This window comes from Arabidopsis thaliana, chromosome 3, assembly GCF_000001735.4.
Source record: "Arabidopsis thaliana chromosome 3, partial sequence".
Classification (NCBI taxonomy): domain Eukaryota; kingdom Viridiplantae; phylum Streptophyta; class Magnoliopsida; order Brassicales; family Brassicaceae; genus Arabidopsis; species Arabidopsis thaliana.
Window position 1 is genome coordinate 15,678,713 of NC_003074.8, and position 20,438 is coordinate 15,699,150.

General features: G+C 34.0%; 2 protein-coding genes, 1 long non-coding RNA gene and 3 pseudogenes across 6 annotated transcripts; 4 read left to right on the forward strand and 2 right to left on the reverse strand.

Moving 5' to 3' along the window:
• Positions 1 to 148: 148 nt before the first annotated feature.
• Positions 149 to 1,138, reverse strand: AT3G43830 (annotated as a pseudogene; the record flags this gene model as incomplete). Its single annotated transcript has 1 exon — positions 149 to 1,138.
• A 487-nt stretch (positions 1,139 to 1,625) lies between these two features.
• On the forward strand, positions 1,626 to 2,111 carry AT3G06675. The gene has a single exon (NR_141271.1). It is a non-coding gene; the product is annotated as an other RNA (long non-coding RNA).
• A 1,469-nt stretch (positions 2,112 to 3,580) lies between these two features.
• Positions 3,581 to 4,162, reverse strand: AT3G43832 (annotated as a pseudogene). Its single transcript has one exon.
• A 4,679-nt stretch (positions 4,163 to 8,841) lies between these two features.
• On the forward strand, positions 8,842 to 10,061 carry AT3G43833 (uncharacterized protein). The gene is made up of 2 exons (NM_001035727.2): positions 8,842 to 9,397; positions 9,644 to 10,061. The coding sequence occupies exons 1-2, from the start codon at positions 8,994 to 8,996 to the stop codon at positions 9,918 to 9,920; spliced, it is 681 nt and encodes a 226-aa protein (NP_001030804.1). The 5' UTR covers positions 8,842 to 8,993; the 3' UTR covers positions 9,921 to 10,061.
• A 2,066-nt stretch (positions 10,062 to 12,127) lies between these two features.
• Positions 12,128 to 13,490, forward strand: AT3G43837 (reverse transcriptase-like protein; the record flags this gene model as incomplete). Its single annotated transcript, NM_001339110.1, has 5 exons — positions 12,128 to 12,581; positions 12,846 to 13,045; positions 13,077 to 13,134; positions 13,155 to 13,374; positions 13,426 to 13,490. The coding sequence occupies exons 1-5, from the start codon at positions 12,285 to 12,287 to the stop codon at positions 13,488 to 13,490; spliced, it is 840 nt and encodes a 279-aa protein (NP_001326026.1). The 5' UTR covers positions 12,128 to 12,284.
• A 114-nt stretch (positions 13,491 to 13,604) lies between these two features.
• On the forward strand, positions 13,605 to 18,854 carry AT3G43835 (annotated as a pseudogene; the record flags this gene model as incomplete). Its single annotated transcript has 1 exon — positions 13,605 to 18,854.
• Between the last annotated feature and the right edge of the window lie 1,584 nt (positions 18,855 to 20,438).

The window sequence follows — 20,438 nt, forward strand, 5'->3', positions numbered from 1 at the left end:
TGCATGTAAACAACACCATAGTGACCCCAAGCTTGAGTCACACTATTCCTCAACTTCATCCTCACCAACGTTCGGTTATGTATCTTCCTAATCTCTTGCAGCCAACACTTGTCTCTTAGGGGATGCTGAAAATTGTTTCTCATTCCACTTAACCTTCCTGCTTCCCATCAAAAGGCATTCTACAGTCTCTAGCTATGTGTCCGGCTACACCACACCTGTAACAGGTCACTTCCTGACATCTTCTCTTACTATGCCCGGTTTGGCCATATGATCCCATCGCTTCCTTTTCTTGAGCGATCCTCTTATACCGAGCCTCTTCTTCAAGTCCTATCTCCAGCGAAGCTGCCTTCTCAACCAAGTCAATCATGTTGTCGAAGTCCCGAACATGGCAACACAAGCGTATATCCACTCTCAGCCCCGAGATGAATTTATGAATCAACTCATGCTCTCCTCTTTTTCTTCTCTCAAATCTTTCGAGACTGTGAAACTCCTTCTCATATTTTCTTACTGTCTTGGTACCTTGTTGAAGTCTTAAAAACTTCATTTCAAGATCATCTATGGTCTCCTCTGGGAGATATCTTCTAGTGAATTCCTCTTTGAAAAAAGACCATTGATCCACACATCCAACTTGTTCTCTCTGCTTCACACGTTCCCACCACTCTTGTGCTTCACCTCTTAGGTAGCAAGAGGCTAGATCCCTCCAAAACTCAACTGGGCACCTCATTGACTTGAATTTGCACTCCAACATATTTCTCCAGTTATATGCTTTAACCGGGTCTGTCCCACCATTGAAAGTCTCTATATCTAAATCTCTCATGAACCTCAACATCTCCCAATAACTAGGTATTTCCATTGGTACTGGCTTGACTACCGCGACTCCTTCGGGATCACTAACCACAAAATTATTTTGAATGATTTCTTCAAACAAGTCTCGAATCCCTTGCAACACGGCTGCGCTTACTGTCGTACGATCTCCTACTTGAGGAACACCAACTACCAGTTGCACCAATACTTGTGTATGCTCATTTCCACTAACATACTTTACTGTTTGTTCTCCATTTCTTGCACTCTCGGCTGAGGTGGTTGGAACCTCCACTCTCTGTTTGGCAGCACTTCTCTGAGCTCTCGTAGGTCCCATTCTGATCACACACAAGACAAAATTCACAACCAAAACTATAAACCATAAACTAAGACACGTTTTCAAAATATTTTGAAAAAAAAAAGAAACAATTTATAAACCGACCATTCATGTAAGATTGTGGGCTTAACAAAGGTTTTGATACTTATTATGTTCCTCACTTCAGATAGAAGCTGGCGGTCGTCAGATCATCATAGCATGATTAGCATCATCAACCATACTATGACATTCTAGATCTTTTCATGATTAGCATCATCATACTATATCTTATATTGTAATCACATCATCTAAATAGCGTATCAACACATCACATGTCGTCACATGCATAACACACATAGATCAATCCATATGTTAAATGAAACATGGAAAGTGAGAAGATAAATCGAGTATTGTGAATCCACATATCACTCGCTCACCTTTAATTTGCAATGACGTGGCTGAAATGCTAGGGGTTTGTGAAGATATCTTCTTACTCTCTTCTCGGAGGATCCTTTTTTCTCTGTCGGAGGAGCTCTCTGCGTGTATCTGCGTTCTCCTTTTCTGTTTTTGTTTCTTTTTGTTTTCTAAAGGTTTCGAGAGACCTAGCTAGCTTTAGGGTTTTGGACTTAAAGAGACAAAAATATGGGCCTAGCCCGAATTGTTGGGTTTTGTTCGTTACATATAAAGTCTAATATATTGATCTCCTCTTGCTTTCGAGTATATCTATTGGTGTTAATTATTCTCCAACTGACATCGAGCGAGCATCAATAAGGACTGAGGAGATAAGAGGAACAAATCATAGTGATTATTATTGTTTAATTAATATGAATTAAAGTTTTTATATCGCCTCTGGTTTTCGTGACACTAGGCACAGTTCTCGTACTACTTGGAATACTTTCCTATGACCGTAAATGCAATGAATGGTCTAATATAATAAAATAAGGTTTTTACAACACTCAAGCAAGATTAGTATCTCTCCTTTTGATATGTGTCTTTTTTTTAAAACCTAAATACATTAGTATCTATTTTAGTTAGCATTATTCACATAATTATATTTATAAGTTACATACAAAAAACATTTAGTAGTTAAATATTTTTCGAATAAGGGTGTAAAAATAGGTAGCCCAACTAAACTCAACTTAAATTTAGGGTTAAATGAATTATGGGTTGACCCATTTAAATAATAATTTATTTAATAATTATTATAAAACAAGAATAAATAATTATCATCATCAATAATTTATTATCATCAAATTTGGGATATTTACGGATTCATAATTTTTTACGGGTTTACGTTTTTTGACGGAAAAATTATGGGTTTCGTTTCTATTGGCGAAAAATTCACGGGTAATCGTTTTTTGGCGGGAAAATACTGGTTTACGTTTTTTTGGCGAGAAAATTACGGGGTTACGTTTTTTTGAGGAAATCATAGGTTTATGTTTTTATGGTGGAAAAATCACGAATTTACGTTTTTGCAAAAAATCACAGGTTCATGTTTTTGGCGCAAAAATTACGGTTTACGTTTTCTGACAATAAAACTAATGCATTGTAACATTATCCGGTCAACAAAACTTTTAGTTAAAAAACTTCACTTTATTACAACAACTCACGATTACAAGAATGTCTAAATTTTCATTCATGAGTTTTGAACAAAACACAAGTGAGAACCTCACTCTCACTCTCACAATCGAATAACAATCGTCTCTTCCTTGTCAATAAAATTGTATCTCGATATTGGTTTAGATGTGTTGGTTAAACTTAAATTGACTTTGGTTTAGAAATTTTAATTGGTTTAATTCAATTTTACAAAACTTAATGGGTTAATTGGGTAAACCATTAAAACCATTAACCATTACAACTCAACTCATTTTATTCATCAAACCAATTGACCCACTAGCTCATTTGATCCATCAACTCATTTGAGTCAAAAAATTTAACTCATTAGGGTTCATGGGTTGAGTTGAGTTGAGTTGACCCATGAATCTTGACCCATTTTGAACTCCTAGATGTACTAATATCTATTTTAATTAACGTTATTCACATAGTTATATTTATAAGCTATATACAAGAATATATTTAGTAGGTACATATTTTTCTGTATGAATAATTTATCAATATTTTTAAATAATTACCATAATATTTTCTATAGAAAAAATCATCATTTTTTGTTTACCCTCTTTTGTTCAATATCTCAAATTTATTCTATAACTTCTACTTTTATCTTTCTTTTTATTGTTGCTTATAGAACAATATGCTTATGTTTTGCTTATGTTATGCTTATGTTTTTCTTATTTTTGTTCGATTATTTTATTTTTCTTAGTTTATTAGTCAGGACACATCAAAAAATTGCTACCATATTGTGACAATCTAATGAACACATCAGAAAGCCAAAGAAACTGGAGAAATAAGTGTGTGTTGGGCATAAAAAAAGAATAGAGATTTGGTGTTGATATGGTTTAAGACTCATGAATTCATACGACATGACCCTCCATAAAATATGTAACTACCCCAATCCTTTCTAAACATGACTCTGGTGTTGTAGAACTTATGATCGTCTACTTTTACTACTACGTCTTGAACGGGCTTGATTATGTTGTTATATACGATCTCCAAGTTGCGAAAGTAGCTAACTTTGTCAAAGCCTTCATCGGAGAAGTGACCAGATCCCATCTGTGTAATTGTGTGTCAGCCAAAACTTTGCGAATTCACAACCTCACCACCCCATTGCACGTCGTATATATAAGCTAAATTTGGAAATTTGCAGTTAACCAATATCCAACCAATGAATGGTTGGATCCCAAACTTAGCCACCAGTTCCCAGACTCTTGATCCTATATAATTGTTTATCAACGATGATATTTAACTTTTAAATTAGAAATGTAAAATTCATTAACTAAAACAAAAGATACAATCTCAAATATTTTTCCTCGGATGTAGAGACGGAGTAATGGTGCCTCCAACAACAATGTTGTTACTTGTTTGTATGAAACCAGGACATTGAAGGTTGTAGCATCCGGTTACATTGTAAGTGTCACTTTGAATATAATTTTATAGTATTTTTATAAGTAAACTTATCTTCTTTTTTGTGTGTGCACCAAATCATGAGAATTAACTTAGAAGGATACATGACGACAAAAAAAAAAAAAAACTTAGAAGGATACATGAAGATAAGGCTTATCCGGACATACTCGAATAGAAGAGTTGAGAATCAAATCATAACCGGATTATTATCAATTTTGATATAGATATAAATATCAATTTTGATAGCATCTATTAATTTCCGGTTTGACAATAATCTATAATTTAAATATACAAAATTATTTTCGTAGCTTATTTGATTTGATTTATTTAAGTGTATTTAATATAATTGATTTAGTATTCAAATATAATACCATAACTGTTATTGTATATCAAATATGTTATTATACTTCCTAAATCAATACTATTATTTGAGAAATACGTTTAGTGAGGTGGACAAAAAGTGGGAAAAAATATCAAGTTTACCATTGGATTAAAAAATTTATGTCATAAAAAGTTCGTTTAGAAAAACGCAGATCCTTTTGACCCGGGTTTTAAATATAACGGGTCATAACTTCTAATTTTAGCCATCTATTACAATTAATAGAAGTCGTTGCTTTTTTCCAGTAAAAATAAAATCCTACAGCAAGATTTTAAGGAGAAAATCTTTATTTATTTCTAAGTAATTTATTCACTTATTCAATACCATTCATAATTACGTGTGTTTCAAATTAAAAAACTAATAATACACATATATCCTAGGAATTTATAATATTCATTATATGCTTAAATATTACTAATTCAATTAGATAATTTTAAAAATCTTTCCTAATTAAATATAACAAATCTGTTTTATTTATATATATATATATAACATTATAAATATCAAATTAATATGTTTGAATTTGAAATTGGTTTAAATATTCTAAATTTATTTAAATAACTGTAAAAACAGTTAATTAGACCATCTTCTATGTTTGATAGTTAAAATATATAAATATGTCTAAAATATTTAAAATAAAATTAATTACATTTTTTGTTTGATATTAATTTTTGTTAACTAAATTAAATGAATTTAAATTTTGATAGCAATTATGTATTTAAATATCATTTTTGATAGTATCTATTAATTTCCGGTTTGAATTATCAAACATAAATTCTTTTTTTAGCAACCAAATCATATTAATTTAAAATATTCAATGTGTATATTCTTTTGTAGAATTCGAATATATCACTTCTCCATAATTAAAGGTAGTCAAATATTTAGTTGAATATTCTTTTTTTATTTAACATAAAATTTCTTAACAATTTTCATAATTAAATAACTACTTATTCGATAATAGCTAACAATCTCCTGTAATTATGTTATTCATCATAATCACTTAATTTGAATTCTACGATTTAATATTTTGTGCATATTTTTAAATTATTTTAAAAATCAAATATGGTCTCAACCTTTGAAGTATAAGTTCATGCCATCAAAACGAGAAGAATATGCCAACCGTTGTGAGAGATTTGTAATTCAAGAAGATTGGAAAGTTATGGAGAACTGTGGATTGAGTCATGAGACCTTTTTTTATACAATCAACATACTCGTGAGACTAAAGGTTCTCCTATATTGTGTTGATGATTTATGAAGTTAGAAGACTTTTATGTTTATTAAATAAAGTTTATTGATAGAAAGATGAGTTGAATCTATTTCTAATGATGTATCCATTATATTTATTGTATTCATAGAGGCAAAGTCAGAATATCCCCTTATATTTTGTTTGTTTAATGATGGACTATTTTCTGTTTTTTTTAAATGCACTTTTTTATAGGTTGTATTTATTTAACTTTTTTAATCCCGTTATATTTTGATTATCTTTTTCTAAATGACCAAATTGAAATCTATTTCTTTCAAGAGTATTTTTAAAATGGATATTGATTGATATGAAAATAGATATTCTGTATTTAATAATATTTGTTTCAATTTCCAAGTCATAAAAAAGATTTGTTGGTATCCGAAAACCTCTCACATATTAATTGAGATTTTTTTCACTTTACATACTAAATCAATTGAACAAAAAAGAATTCACAATTTAACATTAAAATTAGAAATTTTAATTATCAATAACATTAATAAAACTTAAAACAATAATCATTATAAGTACTTTAATTGATGAACATTGTAACTTGATACCATAGGGCTATAAAGTTGAATATCGTAACGGGACGACAACGGGTAATTTGAAACATAGAAAGAATATTTTTATAGGTTTTTAAAGAAACCAGAGGTTAACAATTAAAAAATACATTGTCGTTTATTTAATTCTTATTGAGCAACAATGGTTGTAAAAAAATCACTGGTCAACAATAGAAATACACTTTAGTGTTTATTCCATCTTTCGTATTGAGCAACATGTCTCTTGACATTTTGGTATTTAATTCATCTTTATTGACTAACAATTCTTGTAAGTTTTTATTAATAATTCTTTTAAGTTTTTTTTTCTATATTTCTGATTTTGATAAAAGTTATGTTTGTCTTATTAATTTGTCAAATTTGATAATTAATTATGTATACAACTACATATACAAAATATACAATTATGTACACAAAGGGACACATCAATTCTATAATAAATTCAATAGTATCCATGTTAAATGATACCAATAATAAATTAAGAAACTTTTAAAATTTATAAATTATACAAGTAAATATTTATAGACAAACAAAATATTAACTATATTAGTAATATATAAAGAAGCAAAATGTATAAAAATTTAGCATGAATACCATGCGATGCATGGGTACTGACCTAGTTTTCAAGTATTTTCAGATATTTTAGTATTTTTTGATAATTTTTCGAGTATATTTTGGTATTTCGGGTATTTTTAGTTATTCAATTTATTTTTTTAAAAAGATAAGGTTGTAGTTTGTTTTTTCGGTTTCAATTCCGGTTTAAAACTTCCGGTTTGGTTATTATGCCCAAGCCTAGACTGAATCATACAAAACGGTTTGGCAAACTATATCATGAGAGTATATTTTGTTAAAGCTTTCAACACACCGTATGTAACTCCACATAAAACACATATCTTCATGAAGAAAACATACTTAGAAAAAATAGAAAATGAAAACAAAATACCTATGACATTATTATAAAATATCTTACACATTATTTAAAAGTATTTAAAGAACAAAAAAAGCAACATTTACATGGAAGATAAACAAAATTTATAAAAAAGTAAAAATGGTCTCTTCTATTAACCAATTAAAATTTTCTATATCACTCATAAATAATGTATATGTATAATAGTTTTTTTTTTATAATTATATATAATAGTTTGCTATAAAGCTTTACAATATAAATTAGTTCGTAAAACTAAAAAGTTCATGTAATACAACAAGAAAGTTAAAAAATCAAAAACATTATAAAAGAATCACTTTATATTTATCCAGATTTAAAATTGAAAACATAATTATAATCATTAAAAATTAAAAAATATTGCATACAAAAGTTTAGAAAAAAAGAAAGAAACAAACATACCCATAGTCAACCTTTTGGACACTCCTTTGAATACACAAATACACATACCTTAAACACATTTTTTAAACATATAGGCCCTCCATACTTGGATCTCATCATTGGATAATGTCAAGAATAAATCTAGTTCAAGTGTCTATTTTTAAATTTTTCATTATAAAAATTATAAAACTTATTTGGATCTCATTGTTGTAGAAGCTCTAAGAGACATGCATCCCTAGAGTTAATAAACTTATTTTAATGATTTATTTTTAACAATCTCAAAAACCTCTCAAATATATATGGCGCATTTGCAAAAATATATTTTTTCAAAAATACCACAGTCTATTTTCAAAAATATCTTTTTCATATACAAAATGACTAAATTACCTTTAATGAGAAAATGAAACTATTATGCCAAACAAAATTGGAGCCAAAAAGTTTTTAGTAACGGAAAACAATTATCCGCGAAAAGTTGAGTTTAAAAATCCTTGTAAATATTTCAAACCCTTTTAAGATCCTTGTATATATTTTAAAATTCCTCTTATTAAATCCTTGTAAATCTTTTTAAATCTTTTAAAACTCATATAAAGTCTTTAAAAGTACTTGTGAATCTTTTTAAAACTCTTGTAAAGTCTTAAAATACTTTTAAAAGGATTTACAAGAATTTTTGAAGGGTTTTAAGACGATTTTCAAATATTTTAAAACCCTTATAAATCCTTTTAAAAGCTTTTTAAAACCCTTGTATATTCTTTAAAAAATCTTTTCAAATATTTTTTAAATTCTTGTAAATCATTGAAAATCTATATCCAGCAAAAACTTCTAGAATCATGTTCACGCCAAAATTTTACAAGATCATTTTTCCTGTCAAAAAAAGGCAAAAAAGTTTGGGCAGGAAATTTTTTTGTCAGAAAATATTTTGGCGAGAATTTTTTTTGTCAGAATTTGTTATTGTCTGATATAGTTTGAGGGAAAATTCATTCACTCATTTTGGACTTAATTATTTTTCAAGTAGGGGTAATTGATCACTAAATATTAAAAGAGGGCATGAATGAAAATAGACTACATAGGATGGTAGTATTGAAAAAGAATGTCAATAGAAGGGCATTCCTTTGCGGAGGTCATCCTAGAGAAGTTCTCTCTCATACACGCTTTTCGAGGCGCTGTTAGTTTTTTTCTTAGAGATAGTTTTTCTTCACATGCGAAGTTCCTCCGGCTTGCCCCTCTCCTAATCGACGACGGCTCTCACTCTTTCAGGTCATTCTCATCAGTTACCGGAGTTCATTCCGGGGTGTTTTCCAGCTTTTCTCCGGAGTGCTTCCGCTTCTAGTGGTGTGGTTCTTTTTTCTGTTCAAATGGCTCGATCTCTGACTACGGCTTCTCTGCGACCTTCTCCTTCGTTTCCAAAGGATCTCTGTGCTTTTTTAACTCTGAGGCGTCCACCGGCATCGACTTTGTCAATTATTCCGCCTTCTCCACCAGATCCGCTAGAACCTCCAGACCCTCTTGATCCCTTGCTAGTACGGAATTTCGCCGGTGTGGTCTCGTGGCCTTTGTTGATTTGTTTCGTTTCCTCTCTGTCTCCGGCAAGTCAGATTTCTAAATTTTTAGATCTGAGCTCAATCCCTTTGGTGGCTTCGTTGAGTGCCTTATCACCTATCGTTGGGTCTTCTTGGGGTGCTCTTTTTGCCTTTAGGCACTCCCTTATTGCAGTATGCAGGCTATATTCCGGTTTTGATCCAGCTCACGTCCCTACCAGGTTTGATTCTGGGTTTTTAAGCTCTATCTCTACATTCTATTTGATTTGTTGGTTAGATAATGAAATCATTAGCCTTACTCGATGTATTTGTGTCCATGTTTTGGTCACCCTTTCCTTTATGAATGTGATGGTAGTATATAAGGCTTCTATGGTTAGATTGCCTTGGTTGTGGTTTGACATTCTTTGTCATGTTTACTCCTTTATGCATATATATATGTCCTCTCAAATGCCCCTTTTGGTGGAAAGATTTATTGTAGGGAAGAAGATCTTCTGCGGTGAAGCTAGGCTCACTTTCGCATCTCTATGTGATATGGATTGGTGGTTCTCGATCGTCATTGAAGTTCCCCTTTTCGATGGAATTGTCTGTCGTAATGTCGCATTCGCATTGCTAGCGAAAGAACGTAGCTTGAAGGCCTCCTTGGAAGCAAAGGATGGTGCTAGAATCGGTTGTCTTGGTTTAGTTGTTTCTCGGATTAAGCTTGTTAGCTCCCCTCTATCATTATTTCTCTCTTTGAGTTATTGATTTTGCTTAAGCTTTTTCAATTGCTCGACTAACGTATTAGTCGTTAGTTTGATTTGTTTGGCTCTTAGTAGCCTTTTGTATCCTCTTCTCATAGAGACAAAACTCTTATAGTTTGAATGAAATTCCAGTGATCACCAAAACAAAGAAGGACATTCCTAATAGTTTCTCAATATACAATAAGGAAGATTGGAAAAGAAGGTGTTATCTAACGAGCAAGGCCACCATAAGTGTTGAAGTTATATATTTGTAGATTTACTTGTTCCTTTTAAACTTCTTGTTTTTGGAGATTATAAATTTTAGTGGACTTATTATTCAGGTGAAAAGTGTCATATTCATGGAATTGAGAAAGCTCTGATTCCTTACACACCAGTTGCAAAGGAGTGAGTCATTTACCTCATGAGATGATATATATCTATCATTTATGTATTGAATTTGTATAGTTGTTGAGAAAAATTATGAGTTCATATGGTTTTGATAATCAATGATTTCTATTAGCAGGAAAAAAAAGTCAGTTATGATCCTAGTAAAGTGCCTAGAACTAAGGTATAGGTAGCATGACACACGTATGCGGACAGGAGATGTGTGAGGCCATAATTTGCTCATCCTATTGTAAGAGTTACCAAGTTCTTATTAAGTGTTTTGTTGTTAAATTTATAATTATGAATTTTCTCACTAGATCAAGTTTATAGTATTTCTAGTATTACTAGTGGAAAATTCGGGGTACGTCTGGTATAATTTAAACTATTAATATTTTAAAATTTATTTTATGATTTTTACTGTTTTTAGTTTTTTTTTTTTATATATATAGAATTTGCTATGTATAAATATAAGAATAGTTTGAGATGCTTGTATATTTACATACTACCTATCTATTTACGATCTTTGAAATTAAATTAAATTAGTTTTTAAAACAAATTACAGTTTGTCAATTTATGTAATTATGGTTGTTGATGTATTCTTGCGTTGTTAATGGTGTCACTACTACCTCTAATACAACACCATGGGACGGACGAGAAAATATGATAGCTAACAAATATTAGATTTTATAAGCTGAATACCACAAGAGATATACAGTAGAACACGCATCACGAGAATAAAACAAAAAAAAAAAAGATTGATACAATAGATTAATCGAGAAATGCAAACTAAGGCATTTGAATGTACCTTTGACCTTTCGTGCATAATTATTTTTCTATAAATGTCTATGTACACTCCTAATCGGGAGACAGTTAGAAAAATTAAAGATAGAAAGACAGTAACTTCACTCACAATTACTACCACCGTTGGTCCTTTCCTATTGCTATTTGCTAATTGGCAGCTTTAGGCTTTCTACCTGCCATTCGTTTATCCACACCTATAATCATGCAATACCGGCACAAAGAAACCAGATTTACTGAACAAAGTGATGTTGTCCTGTGGAAATGAACTATATAAACGCTAAAAGAGCTATGTTAGACATTCGGACATGTCATAAGGGTGACAGATAGGTACTTATGTGGTAGTAAAACATAATTAAATTTTAAATCCATCAACCTCAGAATACCATCTCCCTAATGGTCTTTTTCTTATCTTGCTTATTGAGGTGTGAGGATTAATCCCCATCTTTGCAAAACCTAAAATATATCGTGATATATAAAGGAGAGGTCTATAAACTATGATTAATAATATAAAGTCTAAGTACCTCATATGAAAATCTTTTACGGCTTTCATCTGCATCACCAATAGGTGGGTTTAAATTTAGGGCTTATCACATATTCCTCATATTTCTACATTTTCCCAACTCTTTGCAGTGTTGTTAAGAAAACTTGTCAATCTAAAACATAATATTAAGTAATTTTTTGTTTTTGAAACAATGTATGAAGTAGTGTACAATAGATATACTACGTGTTTGTAGATAATTAACATCATGAATTAGTGGATGTGTTTGCTTCTTTATCATTGTCATCGTCTTCATATTCCTGACCTCTTTTTTTATTAGACCTATTTCAAAAACGTGGGAATTAAGAGGCAAAGGTTAATGGTCTAATCTTTGGACGATTGAATTTCTAAAATTATTGGATTCATTCTTTGTTCAGTCGAGGGATCTAACACCTATTTGATAAACCTAAAAAAGGTACTTAGCTTGTATAATAAGAAGACAGGTGGAGCTACACTAAAAGCAGTAACGACGGTTCGCCCTAATTGTCTCTCCCAGGCACAGAAACCAAGGAGCCGCTTCCCTTGGAGATATGAGCTTCTTCCTCCGACGTTACTTCTCCGGTAGCTTCCTTGTCTGATCGGTGCTAGCTGCTAATGCGAGATCTCTCAGGCGGACCTTTTTTTTTGGCGATGCTGCTGTTTTTCCGGTGAGACTTTTCACCTGAGATGACTTTTTTGCATTTGTTTTCTAGCCACTCTCATCGTTTTCTGATGTCTTCGGTTGCTTTCCTTGATCTGAGGCCTCCTCCTGCTCCACCACCGGAGTCTTCTTCTCCGCGGACTCCACCAGAACCACCTGACCCCCCTGACCCTCAGATCTGCCTCTCCTTTAATGTATCTCTTACTCAGTCGCCCTCGACGACGAGAAACCCTCTTCTTCCTGCAAAGCCACGCAATAGTTTTGGAGTGCTGCTTCTCGACGAGTCCCTCTTTGCAAACTGGTTTGGAGAGATGTTCTCCCAGGTTTGCTTGTCCTTCTCGTTCTCTAATTCTTCTAATATGGGAAGGAATTTGAAGTTCGTTGAATGTGTGGTTCTGGTTTTGTGGAACTCGTGGTTAACTCAATCGATTTCGATGGATTTAGATACTTTTGTGTTTACGTTTTTGCTCTCCTCTAGCACCCTTATCGCCTTGTTGCGATCGCTTACTGTAGTATGCAGATTCTCTCTCGATTTAGCTCGGCTTGAAATTGTCTCATGGCAACTTAGACATAGTTCTTTGTTTCAGTTTAACCGGCCAGCTGCCCGTAACTTATTGGTTTTTGAAAATAGGAGTATCACTGAAGCTAACACTTTGTCTAAGGCTCTCTATGTTGCGAAGCTGACTTGTCAGGCTCCTAAACGTGGCATACCTACAACTCTACCTCTTATTGAGGCGGCTCCCCTATCTTTACCTTGTATTGAGGTTCTTTCCACCAGCATTCCTCGGTCTGAGGCTCTTTCTCTTGTCTTACCTCAGTGTGAGGATATTACTTGTTTCACGGACGCGGCTTGAAACGCGTTCTCTGGCTCCTGCGGTATGGGATAGATTTTTAAGACTCAACACCAAAGAGTTATCCATCAGGGCTCGTCTTCTCGACTTCATACACCTTCGGCCTTAGCTGCCGAAGCCCTTGCGATTAAATCGGCGCTGACTGCAGCGTTGCGAATGGAATTCACCTCCATCACAGTTTGCTCAGACTCTCAAGTCCTCACATCTTTGCTCAATACAGAGACCACATCGAATGAGCTTCAGGGGATACTTCATGATATTACATGTTTGTGTCGTTCACTCCTATCTTTTAAATTCTGCTTTATTTCACGTTTAGCTAATGTTTCAGCTGATGCAACAGCCAAAGAGGCTTTGTTTTCTTTGGATTTCCCTGTTGTATGAACCTTTTAAGATTACTTAAATGAAGATTACAATTTAACCAAAAAAAATAAAAATAGAAGATTACTTAAATGAAGATTACAATTCCACCAATTTGTTTTCACCACACCACAAACCATGAATGAAGTTCTCCGAAAATCTGTTCAGGATCTCGATTTGGGAATTGATGATATCCCAATTGCTTTGTCACCGGAATTTGTTTCTCAAGCGGCCGCTGTCAACCGCTTCTCGCTAATTGTCACCACGGTGAACCCAAGGAAGCAAAACCTAAGAGCGTTAATTGGTCAGATGCCAAAGGTTTGGGGTTTTGCAGACCATTGTGTTGGTCGGATTGTTGGTCAAGGGAAAGTCCAATTCAAGTTTCAATCAGAGGAATCCATGAATCTGGTTCTGCGTCGTGGTCCCTGGTCTTTCAATGACTGGATGTTGTCTGTGCATCGTTGGTATCCAAACATCACAGAGAATGAGATGAAGATCATACCCTTTTGGGTCCAAATCAGAGGTATTCCGCTTCTCTACTTGACTAATGCAATGGCTAGAGTGATAGGGAATAGATTGGGACATGTCTCAGATGTGGACTTAGATGAGAACACAAACCAAACGGGCTTCATTAGGGTTAAAGTGGCTTGGAACTTCAACAATCCGTTGCGCTTCCAGAGGAACATTCAGTTTGATATGAATGATAATACCATCATCAAGTTCAGATTTGAGAGACTCAGGAATTTATGTACTAAGTGTGGTTCCCTCAAGCACGACGTGAAGGAATGCGCTCTAGCCTTCGAGGAAAATGGCCCTGACAATGAGGATGAGGGATATAATGATGATCATCACAACCAGGATCATGATGCACAGAAGATGTCGGATGAGGACTGACTTCCTAGCATTGATCCAACAACTCTAATTCTGGGACTTCAGAGAAACTCTCAAACTCCTTTCAACCAGGGATCGCCCTCAGACTCAGTCCTATCTGATCTGGCAAGTGCATTCGAGGACACAAATTAACAGCGGAACGACTCAGGTACCTCCATGCCAAACATCTGCGTGAGTCTTTGATGAAACAAAGGGAAACATGCCTTCTTGAAGAAGTCTTTGACAATGCTACAAATGAGTTTGCTTTTGTGAAGCGTAAGCGGGTCAGTTTTGAAACATTGTACAACCACGCGGAGGCTGCAGAGGAATCAGCAGTACTAGGTCATCTTCGTAAGAAAGACAGGAGAGTAAGCTTTGCTGCATCTGTGACATCTCCAATCTCAATGGACGGAGGCGCGGGGGACCCGGTACCCCCACAGCCCCCATGAGGATCGGTTCCTGGAACTGTCAGGGTTTCAGAGCGCCGCTGACTCAATCGCGTCTTACTAATCTATGTAAATTACTTAAGTTTGATGTTTTATTCCTCATTTAAACTCTAAATTAGTGTGATGTTATAAGTACTCTAGCAAGTATATTAGGATTTCCCAATGTAATAACACAACCCCTCAAGGTCATAGTGGTGGCTTGGCCTTGTTGTGGAAGGATAATGTGTGTTTATCCAAGATTTCTCAGGATGAACGCCATATCGATGTAAATCTCTCTATCAATAATATCAACTTCTATTTGTCTTGTGTGTATGGTCATCCATGTCAAAGTGAAAGGCATTATTTGTGGACACACTTTGAAACTTTATCACTTACACGCAATGATCCTTGGATATTGATAGGAGATTTTAATGAGATACTGTCAAATGCTGAAAAGATTGAAGGACCACCAAGAGATGATTGGACTTTCAGAGATTTTAGAAGAATGCTTGCAACTTGTGATATGGAGGACATAAGGTCAACAAGTGACAAATTCACTTGGGTGGGTGAACGCCATAATCATACAGTGAAATGTTGTTTGGATAGAGCCATCATCAACACGGAAGGAGCGGCTACATTCCCCTATGCAGAGCTTGAATTTCTGGACTTTACAGGGTCAGACCACATACCATTACTATTGACTCTAGAGAAGCTAGAAACACCAAAAATAAGACCTTTCCGCTTTGATAAAAGGTAGCTAGAGGTTCCGGATTTCAAAACGTGTGTTCGTAATGGTTGGAATGAAGAAACTTCTAAACAGAGTACTCAAATCTTTGATCAAGTGCGAACCTGTAGAAGAGCAATGGCTACTCTGAAACACAAGTCTAATATGAACTCACGTATTAGGATTGATCATTTACAAGCGTCGTTGAGCAAAGCTATGTCCAGTGTGATTCGAGTAGAACGGTTACTTATACCACGTATACAGAGCGATCTCACCAAAGCATTTTATGATGAAGAGAAATATTGGCAGCAAAAGAGTAGGAACAATTGGATGAAGGACGGTGATCGTAATACAAGCTTCTTCCATGCTTGTACAAAGACAAGATTCTTCGTAAATCGAATAACAACTATAAAAGATGCAGAAGGGAGGATCCGCAGAGGCGATAAGGAGATAGGAATACATGCTCAACAATTTTTCATCAATGTCTACACAAGCAACAGACGACCTGTTTCTCAAATTGATTTCGCCGATTTCAAATCATTAGTCACAAACCATATGAACGATGATCTCACAAAAGACTTCACGGACACATAAATTTTCAACGCGGTGTGTCAAATTGGAGATGATAAAGCTCCTGGTCCAGATGGGTTAACAGCTAGATTCTACAAGTCTTGTTGGGATATAGTGGGACAGGATGTTATCAAGGAGGTAAAATATTGTTTTCAAACATCATACATGAAACATCCATTGAATCACACAAACATATGTATGATACCTAAAATAACCAATCCTGAAACACTGTCGGATTATCGTCCAATTGCACTTTGCAATGTTCTATACAAGATCATTTCTAAGTGTTTGGAGGGTCGGCTCAGAAGTCATCTTAATAACATAGTCTTTGATGCTCAAGCGGCTTTCATCCCGGGAAGACTTGTTAATGATAACGTAATGATTGCCCACGAAATGATGCATGCTCTAAAATCAAGAAAAAGGGTCTCACAATCTTATATGGCCGTGAAGACGGATGTAAGCAAGGCCTACGATAGAGTCGAATGGAATTTCTTGGAGACTACAATGCATTTGTTTGGTTTTAGTGAGAAATGGATAAGGTGGATTATGGGTACAGTACGATCGATTCATTACTCAGTTTTAATAAATGGGGTTCCTCACGGCATGATCAAACCCCAAAGAGGCATTAGGCAAGGGGACTCTTTGTCCCCTATCTTTTTATATTGTGTGCTGATGTCCTCAGCCATCTTATTAAAGCTAGAGTCTCTGAGGGTGATATCCGGGGAATAAGAATTGGAAATGGTGTACTAGGGGTTACTCACTTACAATTTGCGGACGATTCTCTCTTCTTCTGCCAAGCTAATGTCCGTAACTGCCAAGCTCTCAAAAATGTTTTTGATATCTATGAGTATTATTCAGGCCAAAAAATAAATCTGGCTAAATCAATGATAACTTTTGGATCAAAAATGCATAGAGTTGTTCAAGACCGCCTTAAAAAGGTACTGAGCATCCAAATTCATGGAGGGGGAGGTAAGTACTTGGGGCTCCCAGAGCAGTTTGGTCGGAAGAAAGGAGAAATGTTCGAGTACATCATTGAAAGGGTAAAGAAAAGAACATCGAGTTGGAGTGCGAAACATTTGTCACCTGCGGGAAAAGAAATCATGCTAAAATCGGTAGATATGGCAATGCATGTGTATGCCATGTCTTGTTTCAAGCTACCTTTAGGTATTATTTCTGAAAAATTGAATCTCTTCTTATGAATTTCTGGTGGGAGAAGAATGCTAAAAAAGGGGAATTCCATGGATTGCTTGGAAGAGGCTTCAATATTCAAAAAGGGAAGGTGGTCTAGGTTTCAAAGACTTAGCGAAGTTTAACGATGCTTTACTTGCAAAACAAGCATGGAGGATTATCCAAAACGTGCAATCTTTGTTTGCCCGTAATATGAAAGCAAGGTACTTCAAAGATGATTCTATTCTGGATGCAAAACCAAGAAAATATCAGTCTTATGGATGGGCATCCATGCTTGCGGGACGAGATGTGATAAAGAAAGGAAGTAGATATTTGATTGGAGATGGAACATCAATACGTATCGGCCATGATAATATAGTTGCGTCACATCCACCTCGACCATTACACCTCATTAATTTGGGGTCAAATGATACAATGGATTCTTTAATCGCCACAAAAGGAACATACCGTTATTAGAATGAGAACTTGATCTCCCAAACAGTTAGTCTGTCTGTTCATACACACCTACACAACTATTATCTCTCTCGGGAACGTACTCCAGACAGGCTGATATGGAATTATACTACTACAGGTGATTACACGGTGAAATCAGGCTATTGGCTTCTATCACATGATCCAACAGATACCCAAGTCAAACCTATTGTGCCTTGTGGTTTGGTTGAGCGAAAAAATAAGATTTGGAAACTTTCATTAATTCCAATAATCAAATACATGTTATAGAGAACCATTTCCAAAGCTTTGCCTACTTGCACAAGATTAACCACTAGAGGCATGAATATTGCTACAACTTGTCCTTGATGCCTTGCTGAAGAGGAAACGATACGTCATGCTCTGTTTAATATTTCTCACTCCAAAAGGATTTGATGCCTTTTGAATATTCCGACATTACTAGGACACCAGTTCACAAATGATGCTGAAGAAAATTTATCATTTCTTGTTGATACTTTTTCAAACCATACTCTCACAATTCGACAGAAATTAATTCTTCTATGGCTCATTTGGAGAATCTGGAAGGACAGAAATAATTTGTCTTCAACAAATTTAGAGAGAATCCCTCAAAGGTGGTCTTACAAACAGAGGCAGAGGTTAATGAATGGGTGAACAACATGAGGAATTCGTGGAACACTTCACGACCGTCGGGATCAACATCAACATCACAAACTTCTTGGACAAAACCAATTGCTCCATACGTCAAATGCAACTTTGATGCAGGTTTTCACCCTCGCAGTACGAGTAGCTCTGGTAGTTGGATCATACGGGATCACGAAGGCTCAGCAAAAATAAAGGATTCATCATTATTGGAGCGGGCTAACACAACTTTGGAGGCGGAGACGATGGCTTTGATAGTGGCTATGCAACAAGCTTGGGTTCGGGGGTACAGGAGAGTACAATTTGAAGGTGATTGCGAAATTCTCATCAACACGATCAATGGTTTGACCACTCGCATGGATATTTCTAATCTACTTCGGGACATAGATTTTTGGGCTTCTAAATTTCTCTCAATTATGTTCACATTTACCCATCGTTCTTGTAATAATGTAGCACATCATTTGGGCACTTCTATGTACACATCTAGAATGTTTCAATCAGATATAGGAAATCAGCCACAATGACTAAGAAACCTTTACAGATAACATCATTAATATAAATTCAGTTTGCAATTAAAAAAAAAATCTTTGACAAAAAAAAGAAGAAAAGAGAGATTATGTCTTACGAGGAAGCTGATTCGTTTGATCGTTCGTAACGTATCTAACCACCGTCTTCATTTATTACGAAAATAGCACTAATAGAAAAATATTAAAAGAGTGCTACGTGAGTTATATTGATGATGTGGTATCGAGAGAGTATTTTATAAAAGTTGATGTGGATGATTTGAGAGGCCTTAATGAGTAACTTTTATTAGTGGTAGATTTAATTATTAATTATTAATAATAACTATTATAAGTATGCATTAAATGAACATTGTAAATCATTTTTAATTTTATTGTAAAAGATATTGTTGTTTAGGTGGACACTTTAAGAGAAGAAATTAGTAGCCCTCATATATATTGATTATGATTATTATTACTACTTCAAAAATTAGTAGCCATTTTGAATTTTAAAAAAAAATAGTTTTTGTTAGTTTAAATAAATTTAATGTAACAAATAATAATAATCATTTTTAACGAAACATTTAATATATATGTTATAGAAAAAGTAGTATATCATCATTTTAAGTAGGGTATTATCATTATCTATAGTTGGAAAACTCCAAAATTAAGTCTTCGAATTTTTAACTGTTTCCAATAATATCTGCTGAGTATAATGACACATGTGCCTCTATATTGTGTCAGACGGCAACATAATATTTTTAGATTTTTTTTTTTGGTTCTGATCCAACATCTGTTATACGTTAACTTAAATATTAACATATACTAAATATTTCTTGTTAACCATACTCCCGAAGAAACTATTACCGTTGTACACTAACATTTAGATGCTAACCATTTTAATAAACCATTTATTTTTAATACTGTTCCTTTTGAATTTCTCTTTCGAATAGATGACTATTTTTGTTCCGATTCAAGGAACTGTTATTCGTTAATTTACATATTAACGTAATCGCATTAGTAGATGCTAACTCTGATTCAGAACACATGAATTCAACATTCTAATAACCTTGTCTGTTTGGGTGGATTTGATCAATAAATAACATTTATTCGATAACTTAATTTTAGCATATACTAAATATTTGTTGCTAACTCTGCTCCAAAAGAAATTGTTACCATTGTACGTTAACATTTAGATGCTAATTATTTAATAAACCATTCGTTTGTTTTATATTGTTATCTTTGATTTTTCCTCGTTAAGTAGATGCTAACTATTATTGTTCCGATTCAAGTAACTGTTATACGTTAATGTATGTATTAACCTAAATACATTAGTAGATGCTAACTCTGATTCATAACACATGCATTTAACTATCTAATACCCATTTATGTTTGTGTGGATCTGAGGAATAAATTACCATTATGTGTTACCGTCCATATTAAAGTAAGAGAAAACTTAGCAACTAACATAAATATTATGTAAACCCTTCTAATATCCTTTTGTGTTTGGGGATGGAACCTTTTGTTGTTCTGTTATAAGCATATATTATCCTTTAACATATATATTTTCTTTCACTAATGATTAGATACTAACATTACCAAAAAA

Excerpts from the sequence above, each read along its gene's own strand:
- AT3G43833 (NM_001035727.2), top strand. The coding sequence starts at position 8,994 with ATGGCTCGATCTCTGACTACGGCTTCTCTGCGACCTTCTCCTTCGTTT. Across the intron at positions 9,398-9,643 it reads CCAGCTCACGTCCCTACCAG|ATTTATTGTAGGGAAGAAGA; the intron begins GTTTGATTCTGG and ends TTTGGTGGAAAG.